This window comes from Indicator indicator, chromosome 1 (genome assembly GCF_027791375.1).
Source record: "Indicator indicator isolate 239-I01 chromosome 1, UM_Iind_1.1, whole genome shotgun sequence".
NCBI classification, from domain to species: domain Eukaryota; kingdom Metazoa; phylum Chordata; class Aves; order Piciformes; family Indicatoridae; genus Indicator; species Indicator indicator.
In genome coordinates, this window is record NC_072010.1 from 46,470,494 (window position 1) to 46,482,195 (window position 11,702).

Consider the following 11,702-nt stretch of genomic DNA (forward strand, 5'->3'; position numbering starts at 1 on the left):
TAAAGGCTACAGCTTTTATCACTGAAAGTCTCATGTGACAATTTTCTGGCTGTATTCAAGTAGCTCTGAAGCAGGGCAGCTGTGCTTCACCCATATAAGCCTGGCTTGCATCTAGCTAGGAAAAAAATGCGGAGAGGAAAATAATGGAAGCAGCTGGAAGAGAGTTAAGTAACCATAAAACAGACCAGATCCAGCTATGATGAAAGTGCATGAGGCTTGCAGGTATAATAAAAAATGTATATTTTTATATATTTTATAATCAATATCTTGGGCAGTGGTTTCAAACACCACTGTAACTTATTTACAAAATATATTCACAAGTTCAGTTACTTGGTTGTGGGTTTTACACTCCACATATAAAGACAGTTAAATGATTTAAGCACAGGTCTAACATTTGCAATACAGCAATTCAAATTGGACATACAAGTGCTATGGTCTGTGGGTTTCCCATGAATGGGATTCTGTGGCAGATTGGCTGGGTACTCATTCTCCCCTTGCTCCTCTGTCTGGTATTTTCCCAGATGCTGTGGCTATAATTCAAGCAGTCCTTGGCTTGGAGAGGGCTAAGAAGCCTCTCTCTTGTCATGCCCAGTTCACAGTCTGAAGCTTGCCCTTGGTTCAGAGAGGACTAGGGGGCCTCTCTCTTGTGTGCTCCCTTGCTGGGCTGCAGCCTTTTCTGGGATTCAATTTCCATGGAGCTTTTCCCCTTTCTGCCTTGGTCCAGGTGCAAGGCCTGGGTGAAGTTGTTCATCTGCTAGAGCAGATCTCTCAGCTGCTACTCGGGCAGCATTAAGCTCTTGTTGCTGTCTGGGTGAGAACAAGGCAAGTTGCCTGACTTCTCAGCTGGTTTAAATACTGTCCCAAGACAATTAATGCCCTTTGGTAACACAGAACCCTGATAACTGGACCTATGGGATGGGGCATATCCAAACACAGCCAGGGGCACACACAGTTCCCAGCTGTGTTACAAAGTCAATTACATGTGTATCTGGACCCCAGGAAGTGTCCAGGTTAGCACATTCACAAGTGCTTACAAGGTTAATCACACCTGCTACACATTTACCTTGGCCATCTGGAACTGTTCAGGACAGCAGGGCATGAGTGAAAACACAAGCTGTGAAAAACGTGGGGAGATTAGCGTGATGAGTCAGTGGCTGAAGGACCTGTTTCAGGCCACCTGTGGCAAACTTATTCCTCAGCAGACTGTGCTGAAAAAGACAGGAAAACAGAATGTGTTCTTTCGAAATACCAAATGAAGTTGCTGGTTTTCAGCAATTAATACCAGCACTAGGAAACTTCCCTTTTTTATCCTCTTAAGATGTCCACACAGGAAGATTTTATAGGAGGAGGGAAGTGTATTGTATTTTAGAATACAATATTAGGAGCTTCTAAGTGTGTATTACCTACCACAAATAAGGCCTTATAGAACAGGAGCTGAATCTCAAAAAGTAGCTATAGGTAAAATGGTCCTTAAAACAGAGGGCCTCAACTAACAGCCTCATGGCCACAAGAAGTTAAAAAGCTAAAACTAAGGACAAGCAACAGCAGAACTACTTGCCTGCAGCAAGCTGGTTACTTCATATTGTTGCCCATGCTCCAGTAACAGCTGGGGATAATTGCTTCAAAACTCATTGTCTAAACATCGTTTTTGTTTCTGTAGTCTATAGTGATTCTTCTCAGATGGTTTCTTGGTTTGTAAAACTCGTATCAATCTGCTTTATTTTGTAAGATGACACAGAAAAAAACAGCCATTTACTGGAGCATCTCTGATACAGGAGCATCACGCTGTGGCTTTGGCTAAGAGTTTGTACAAATGAGCTGAGCCCTGTAAATGGCAGTGCAAACAAGAACTAGAAGTTTCCATGTCATGGACCATGCATCACCAGATGACAGAAGAAGAATACTGCTGGAAGTGGGTAATGCCATCTCATTGGTAGGTTGACCTGATTACAACCTGGTAGGGGAGCTTTATTGCTTGCAGGATTTTTTCCTGTGTTGTGTAGATATCCCTGCAAAGCGCTTCAGCTGTCTCTGCCAGCGGTGAGGAGTTAACCTGACTAGCAAGCTAGCAGTGGTGAAGTTAAAATCCCAAACAGGTTTATTGCTAAGAGGAGACTGGTGTTTGTATTAGGACTGGCCTTGGTACCAAGGCCCTGAAGGAGGAGACCTTATGCATCCTGGCAAATGGCTCCTGCATGGACACCCTGATGCTGGTATGTAGCTGTACCCAATCTCCTTCAGAGGGCAAATAGCAGGTTTATGGACCTAGGCTATCATGACATCATACTGGGAGTACGGGAAAACTCAGTGACAACAGTATTAGGAGTAACAGTGTCTTGTACTGGGATGTTGTTGCTCAAATCCTGTTTGTATTGAGAGAAATGGGGACAGGTGGGTGCAGATGCAGTGTATCAACTTACATTATGTGTGTTGCAGCTTTTGTCCTGTGTGTGGGATGGTCCCTGTTGCTATTGCTGCTCCCTGACAGAGTCCACTGATAGGAGCTGCCTCCAGGCATGTGCTTTTAAAGGGTTATTCAGGTTCACCAGTCAACTTTCTTAAGTCTCCTTGTTAGGAATCAGCACTGAGATGGCAAATTACTGCTAGTGGACTTTGCCCAGCCTGCCATACTGAACTGCCAGAATCTCTAAGCATGCTGGGGTGGTACAGCTCTGTGATGTGACAGTGCTGCACGCATAGTCATGGTGGAGTATGTGTTCTCTGTGTGTGCCATCCTGCCCTCATGGCTGCTCAGAGGGATTGGACTACACAGGAGGGACCTAGCAATGTGGCTGGGTGGACAGAGAACTCTTTCCAGGGCAGCTGACTGGGTGACAGAACACTGGAACAGGCTGCCCAGAGTGGTTGTGGAGTCTTCAGTGGAGACATTCAAAATCCACCTGGATGCATTCCTGTGTGACCTACTCTAGGTTGTCCTGCTCTGGCAGGTGGGTTGGACTAGATGATCTTTCGAAGTCTCTTCCAACCCCTAACGTTCTGTGATTCTGTGACTGAGCAGAAAGGATAAATGGTGCAGGGGAGGATGTACACAAAGCCACATGATGCTGCCTCAGGAAGGAAATAGTTACTGAATGAACAGAAGGGAAGACTGAAATACCTTCCAGGAGCTGACATAGGCTAAGGATGCTGAAATCACCTGGTTCATCCCCAAGCAGAGAGCTCCTCTCATAGCAAGGGAGCGGGTGCTCACTCATACAAGTAGCTGCAGCTCTAGAAGCTAAGCTACAAGCAGGTGGCTGCATGGGGAATCCGGGCAAAAAAGGGAGCAGTGTGGCTGAAGGGCACAGACAGCTCTGATTGACCCCTCAGCTGGGCAGTGTGCTTTCCTTTGGCTCCCCGTGAAGCAGTAATGGGTCTTAAGTAGAGCTAGGGGGTTAGGGGCTACCTGTACCACTGTCGTCCCTGCCAGATGGGGCAACTAGTGACCAGTTGAAGTGGTGCTTTGTGTCTATCAGCTGTTATGCCAGTATCTGGGGAGGATGGTGCAAATGCTTATTGCAGTGGGCTGCAGAAAGGAACGGGAGTGTTGAAGCAATGGCATGATGGTGATAGCAAAATAGCACTGTTCATGCTGCTTGGCAGCTAACTCAAAGCAGTGCCTCAAGTAGTGTTTAAGGTTTCGGTGACCAAGCTCTGTATTAGGGATACATGGGAAGAAACTGTTACATCCAAAGTGACTGAATTTCAAAGCAGACTGCCTATGCAAAATCTTTAGCAAGAGCACAGAGCCCCATCTTAGGTGCCTCCTAGACTGCAGAGGGGGCCATTACCTGAGAAAACTCATGGCTAGCTGGTGGAAGACATCTTTGGGTGATTATCCATGACTTGTGATGCCCCATTGCACCTGATGGCTGTGCTATTGATTGTAATTAGTTTGTTGTTCTGTATTTGGGGTGGCATCTGTGTGACAAGCCTGCTACCCAGAATGCTTAGTAGCAGAAGTTCATCATTAATAGGCCCTAGCAGTAAGGATGGGGGATGTGACAGCATAGCCTTTCCCGTATGCTTAGGGTCAAGGAGCATGAGGCATCTGTGGCACTCTCAGTCACCTTCAGTGTCTGGCATGGGTTAAGGAAGGGCCTGTAATGAAATCCTACAGAGTTGAGATCTGCCCTGAATGATGGGGTGGACCTGAAGCTCTCTAGCTAGCCTCTATTTAGGTGAAATAGTACACTAAGAACCACGTGATTAAGAAAAACCATTTCATAAGGACACAGATTATCAGGCCCTGATGGTGACTGGTTAATTGCCTGTGGCTTATTAACTTTTACTGTTCGTTTTGTGCTCAGTGGGTGGGTACACCTGTGAAAGTTTAAGCTGTTTGTAAACTAATGATGTATGATCGGAGTGGGAGTGCTGTGGCCTCGCCTTGGCCAGGAGCTGAGCTCAGTATGAATGGAGCTGTGGCACACAGGGCAGTGCAGACAAGAACTGAGCATTTCCATTGCGTGGGCTGTGGCTCAACAGCTGGCGGCACAGCACGTGAGGCTGCTGGAGAAGCATTCAGCAATCTTATCATGCACTGATCTGATTAGTGGCCTGTGCTGGCATCTGACTGTAATCAGCAGTAGAGACCAGTGCAGGTGACGTAAATGTCTGAGACAGTGTAGAAGGGGAGTGTCTGAGGCACAACCATTACGCATGGGAGTTGTGCACTACCCAAGAGCCTGATGCTCATGCTTGGCTGTGCCATCTCCCTGGAGTAGCAAGCAGGGATGGGTGGTGGTGTGTTGAGAGAAACGTTTCCCTTACACTGCCCACCCCTCACACATAGAATTAATTTGTAACTATGGTGCTACACTCAGAAAATTTCTGAATGATAGTGTGTCAAAACCCTCAGATTTGTTTGCTCTCTGTAACTCCTTTTTCCAGAATTTAAGACCCACAGGGACCTCTGTCAAGAACCTGTGCACAAAGATATAAACCACTTCAAAATATGTGTATTAATTTTCCACTAGGTAATTTTTCTTCAGTAACCTTTTTGGACAAGTTTTCTCTTTGTAGTTTGTTTTAATGATTCCTCATCCAGTCAGTGTACAATTAGAAAGATGACTTTTATAAAGTCATAAAGGCATTCCTGTGCGGACTACCCGAAGCGATCCTGCTTTGGAAGGAGGGTTGGACCTGGTGATCTCTTGAGGTCCCTTCCAACCTCTAACATACTTTGATACTGTGATAAACCAAATACCCGCTGAATTAAGTTTTTATTACAGACATTTAGTCCATGACCTGGAAACACAAAAGTGCTGAAATCCCTGGTATAAATGCAGCTACTGGCTGACAGCTGCATTATGGACACTTAAAAGTAAGGTTCCCTTATACCACATGTACTTACACAGAAAAAGAAATCCACCCTTTTGGTAACATCTTATGTTGACTTCAAAATGGTACAGCATGGGTTTGGCAGCTCCAGGTTCTGCTGCATGTCTCCTTGGCTGTGTGTGGTCATCTGGGAAGAGCAGCAGTGCCCAGCCTGACGGGGGGTTCTGTCCCCCCATATGACAGCTCTGCTCCTGCACATTGGGGTGCAGGAAGAGGCTCCTGAAACAGAGAAACAGTTATCAGAAGGCAATAAAAGGAGTGAAAAAAGCTTGTCTGTGGTGGATTAGGACAGAAAGCAGAGTCCTGATGAAGAGTAGTGAGGCAATGCCATGAGGTTTTGAGTATAAATGAGTAGGGAGTGCAGCAGGAGCTGGGTTGATAAGGACATCTTAATAGCATGATAGGGAGATCCTTAAATACACCGGGCTCTGCTTTATTCCATCTTCTGTCCCATGTACACCCTGAGGTACTCTAACCACTGGTATAAACCAAATTTACTGCAATGCCTGCCAACTAATAGGTAACCCTACAGTACATTTCTTGTGTGACAAATAGAAGATTCCTTAGAACATCATTCTGCACCTTTTACTTTTTACATCTACCATTGTGTTAAGGGCTTACACGTCCAAACACAAAGTATCTGACAACATTAAAACATGAATTGTCAAGCCTCACTCCATAATGTCAACCCTTTACCTGCCAGAATGTACAGAGTGCTATGCTAGGGAAAAGGCTAATGATCTGTTTGTGAAAAAAATCCCCATTGTTCAGGGAACACAGAGCCACAAACATGGAAAACCACTTCCAGCTTTTTCACTGTTTGTATCTCAGCATCTCCTCAAAACCAAACCAAAAACACACACACACACACACAAAAAACACACAAAGGAAAAAAAAATTCTTTGGTGCCGATGGTTGTGGTGTCATGGATCAAAAATGTTTGCTCTGCTTCAGATTGCAGAGCAGGTTGTGATGGCTTAATGCTGAAAAATGCTGAGTCATCTACATCTGAGCTGCTCAGGTGGCTTGTCTTTTATATTGACATGAAATGAACCACATCCCAGGAATGCCTGCCCCTCCCCACCAAAGATAACTACATCTGAGGAAAATACCTACAAGTATGGACATAATTTGGACAGGTAAGTCATACTCTGGTTTTTGTAAGTGAAGAACAACCTGGGAAGAATCTTGATGTCAAGATTCTGGATAAAAACACCACGTTGGCTTCCCCTTGACATTCAAATAAAGGGTTTAAAGTTATTTGAAATTGCTGGCATTTTTTTGTGGACTGAAGGGCTTCATCTTTGCAGATAGAGGACCAGTTTTTAGAATCACAGATTCACAGAATGATTTGGGTTGGAAGGGACCTTAAAGGGAACCTCTAACCTAGACCAGGCTACTCAAAGCCCCGTCCATCCTGTCTTTGAGTACTTCCAGGGCTGGAGCCTCCAGAAAGTCTCTGGACAACCTGCTCCAGTGTCTCACCACCTTCACGGTGAAAACTTTCTTCCCAATGTGTAATCCAAGTCTAGCTTCTTCCAGTTTGAAGCCATTAGACCTTCTGTCGCTACATGCCTTTGTAAAAAGTCCCTTTCCAGCCATTTCATGTAGGCTCCCTTCAAATACTGGAAGGCTGCTGTAAGGTCTCCCTAGAGCCTTCTCTTCTCCAGGTTGAATAAGCTCCACTCTTTCAGCTTCACAAGAGATGCTTCAGCCCTCTGATCATCTTCATGGCCTTCCTCTGGACCCACTCCAACAGTTCCCTGCCCTTCTTGTATTGGCCACGGTACTCTGGGCAGGATCTCAGAAGAGTGGAGTATCACCTCTTTTGATCTGCTGGCCATGCTTCTGATGCAGCCCGAGATACATTTGGGTTTTCGGGCTGCAAGCACACAGTGGTGGCTCACGTTGAGCTTCTTATCAACCAGCACCCCAAGTCCTTCTCCTTAGGACTGTTATCTACCCCTTCTCCACCCAGTCTGTGTTTGTGCTTGGGATTGCCCTGACCCGGATGCAGGTTGAGCTTCATGAGGTTGGCATGACTCACCTCTCCAGCCTGTCAAGGTCCCTCTGGCTGGGAGGGCTTGCCTACTTGTAATTGTTTATGCTCACTGCAAATTAAAGTTTTGTCTTGTACCTTCCTTTCCCTGTTAGTCACCTGCTGCTCATCAGTTTCTTTAATAATAGTCAGAAACTGAAATGGAGATACTTCATATGAATGGTAGCACATGAATGGCAGCACATGAATGGTAGCACATGAATGGTAGCTTTTCTTTAGAAGATTTAAGCAGAATGTTTTGTGCTAAGTACTTCCATAACCACCAGTTTGGCTGATAAACTTTCCCACTCTAAGAACTTGCAGAAGTAAGTCTAAGACACCCTCTCCCATTTGAAAAATACTCTGAAAACAAGAGGCTTACACATTCCTTAGGCTTTCACTGTATAAAAATGTACAGTGGCTTTATTGACATGTACATTCCATTATGTTTACAGCTGCAAGATATGAGGCACACTCAGTATTGCACTTCATTAAAATTTCAGGCTCAAACATAACCCAGAAGTTTAAATGAAACTGCTGTTTGTAATTTAATAATTCTTATACAGGACAAACATTGATACCTTTATATACAGCGTGATACTTGATACATTTACGCCTTCCTAACACATTTTTTTTTTTATAACAGTCTAGGAAATAAACCAGAATATCCCTCTTTCCCATCCCCTTGTGATGCCTTACAATTGTACAAGATTACAAAAAGTCAGTATACAATAATCATTTTTTTTTCCTTTTTCCTGAAAGCCAGCATCATTCATAGTCCACAGACACACAGATCCTTTAATAGCAATTATTAATTTGTAAATGTCCAATGTTTCCTAGCCAATGACTGTAATGGCCACATGCAAACACCTCACAAGTTTTGATGTCTCAGTTCAAAAAAATGTCAATCTCACAGCAAGAATTATGTACATGGTATTTGGCATCCTTCTTGCACTGTATATTGTTCCTGGGTTATGCAATGGTCCCATCCTCATCCCAACTGGACTTCAATTTTCAGGACACTTGAGGGATGAGGGCACCTGTTTTGCTCTGGTGAAAAAAAACCTTGCTAGTCTAAAAAGTATGAGCGTTTCTGCAAACCCCACAACCCAGAGCAAATTCTTCACCAGTGGGTGGATGGACAACATGAAGCGGACATTCTGTTCCTTCAAGTTGTTTACCTTTGGGACCTACAGTGAATTTAAGGGAGAAGAAAGAAAGGAGAAATATTATTGCCTGCAGGGGATGTAAATAAACATGTATTACACTTCCTCCAAAACATGCTAAGCGAAGCTAGTACATCCACTATTTGAATTTATAAGGCATTAAAAATGAAGGCTTAAACAGGAGATGAAAGGTGCTATCACAGAGTCAAAAAAAAAAAAAAAGAAATCACTAAAGTTTCCTCTTATTAATACTGTGGAAGGAATTAGAGCAATCAGAAAGCAAGATCGATAAATAATATCAGGAGTTACACTCTGCAGTAAACAATTCTAAGGTTACACCAGGAAGTTTTGCTTGGTTTGTTGGTTTTCTATCATTGTTTTGTTTACTTTCTTTAAGTAAATACTTTAATCAAAAAGATCACACTTTTTGTCAACAGCAAGGTAAACATTATGAGACCAAATCAATGGCACAAGATTGGAAATGAAAGCACTGGGTCAACAGTTTGCACATGACAGGTAGAGATGTTACCACTTAATAGCAATGTGTGAATTTTCTACAATATAATTTTAAACACATCATCACACATCTGGAGACTGAAATGGTGCAGGTAAATTGAAATGTCTTTCTGTATCAAAGTGTCTAATGTTTAAAAGAACAGTGTGATGACTTGATGAATTTTGGGGCCCTCACTACAAGCTGGTGGACTGAGTCTAAAGAAAGGCAATGAAGCTGGTGAAAGGTCCCAAGAATGTGTTGTGAGGAACAGCTGAGGGAACAGGGGTTGTTTAGTCTGGAGGAGAGTGAGGGGAGACCTCATTGCTCTCTGTAACTACCTGGAAGGAGGCCATAGTGAGGTGGTGTAACAAGCACTAGGATGAGAGAAAATGGCCTGAAGTTGCACCAGAGGAGGTTTAGATTGGCTATTAGAAGAAACTTCTCCACTGAAAGGGGTTACCAAATACTGGACTAGGCTCCACACAGAGCCAGTTGAGGGATGTTTAAAAGACACAGATGTGGTGCTAAGGGAACATGTTTTAGGACCAGACCTGGTAGTGCTTGGGCTTGATGTTAAAGGTCTTTTCCAACCAAAACAATTCTATGACGATTTTATGTTCCTGCCTATATTACTGGAGAAAAAAAAACTCAACAGCACACACAAAAAATCAGAATCATGCACAGAACAAACCCATTCCAGTATCATTTCAAATCTGTATGGCCAACCCCATTGTTCTCCTAAAAATTAGGTGTAAGAAAAGATAACTGTGCCAATTAAACCAAATTACTTATCTCAGAATTCACTCTGGTGAATTTGCTTTATAAAAAGTACTACCTGCAGGACAGTGTGGGAGTTCTTCTTTAGGGATGCTTGTCATTCTTTGGAAATCATCATGGCAGGCGTTGCAAAAATGCGTTGTCCCAAAACAGAAAAAAACAGCGACTGAGCAGCAGTAGCGGCATTTGTACTCCAAGAAATCTGTACCGTGTTTGGGACACATCTGAACAGGAGGAAAACAGAAGCTGATAAATGAAGTACTAGGCTCTCACAATCCAAAAAACACATTTCTATGTTCTCTATACAATATCTGTCATTACAAATGACTGCAAATTATTGCACAGGTCAGCTACCTGGAGCTTTAGAATGAAAAAACCCAAAATCATGAACATAAGTTCTTTGCTTACCTGAGCCCTTGAAACATCAGAGCATGCACCGCAAATAAGCTCTCTTGGATCGTAGTCATCTCCTTGTCCAGCCTCAGCATCACAACGAGCTTCGCCACCAAAATATGCCTTAATTGTATATAGAAATGGTTGGATGTTAAACCAGAGAAAACTATTAATTTTAACAAAATCAAGTTGTAAGGGGAAAATGATGAATATCAGCCAATAAAGTAGTCTTCACTATTCTGGTATCTCCTGACTCTGACTCTAAATATGTGTTTTTGAGGCACTAAGAGACTGTGTCTCAATCTCTGGATAAATAAGCCCCAAAACTGTGCAATGTACTCTGCTCTGTGCCAGTGACTGTAAGGCTTTTGAAGCAGCATTTGGATACTCTATGAATTGTGTGCAAGAAAGATAGGACTGAGGCTGAATACAGCACAGAAACATTCTGCTGGGAGGGCTTTTTTACTAGCTGGAAAGAATACAAGTATTTCAGCTCATGTGGGATCCTTTATAGTTAGATTTTTGCTATTTTCTACAAAAAACATTCTGCTTTCTCATCAGGACACACTGGGCTCAAAAAAGCACAAAGACAGACCACCAACTCTGATGAGTTTCCTGATATATTGAAGTGTTTTCACAGGGAGTGGCAAGATGAGGCCACAAACGAGTAACTTCCCTTGTTCCCATCTTACAAACTAATTAGACAATGCACAGAACTCTCGTTCTCAGCAATTCTTGCCTTTTTGCAATTATTAGAAAAGGACAGGGAAAGTGGTCTCAAGGCAGCTATGAGGAAGAAAAAATTTAAGAGGCCAACCTTTCCCCAAACTTTACAGACTAAAGGGAAAGGGGAGAGTCCTATGGAATGCATGTCAGGGAATTAAGTGGCAGTTTGGGGTGAAGAGGTGCTGTAGGAAGGAAGTTAGACAGTTGAATCCTGCTCTTCAGACATATGCACAGTACTGAAAGGCAATAATGAGTTACAAGGGAAGGATTTTTTTTTTTCAATTAGAAAAACACCAAAAGTATTAAATACTGGAAACAGTGTAATAAATAACAGGGACAGGATTAAAAACTGGAGAAAGTAAGATAAAAAAAATTGTTTTCTGAGAGAGGCAAAAAAGGCAGAAGGCAAGTTGCTAAAGGATGAGTGAGAATGGATTAACTGTGGGAGATAGGAACAAAAGTGAACTGAGTAACTACAGTAATGAGCTAAAAGGATTCGTTATTGCTCTTTGCTAGCATATGGAAGTCAATCCTTTCTCCAATTTTCTAAATTGTGCATGTCCATTAAAAAACAAAAAGGTTTCTCTTTAAAATTTTACCATGAGATCGTCTTATTCCATTCATTAGTAAAGGAAAAGGGAAAAAAGATGTGATCAAGATGGACACTACAGTCAGCTTCAGAAGAAAGAAGCAATGGGAGGTAAGTTTCATGTTCTTTGCCTGAAGAAAACTGTACACGTATGACCCAGGGTCCGTCAGGCCA

The 11,702-nt window shown here is 43.0% G+C and overlaps 1 protein-coding gene across 1 annotated transcript in view; it reads right to left on the minus strand.

Moving 5' to 3' along the window:
• Positions 1-7,803: 7,803 nt before the first annotated feature.
• MYCBP2 (MYC binding protein 2) overlaps positions 7,804-11,702 on the minus strand; it is a 131,760-nt gene continuing 127,861 nt past the window's right edge. Inside the window, exons 73-75 of the mRNA XM_054381668.1 lie at positions 10,229-10,336; positions 9,879-10,044; positions 7,804-8,571 (exon numbers count right to left, since the gene is read on the minus strand). Of these exons, the coding sequence (XP_054237643.1) occupies positions 8,456-8,571; positions 9,879-10,044; positions 10,229-10,336 (390 nt within the window). The 3' untranslated portion in view covers positions 7,804-8,455. The remainder of the gene's footprint in view (positions 8,572-9,878; positions 10,045-10,228; positions 10,337-11,702) is intronic.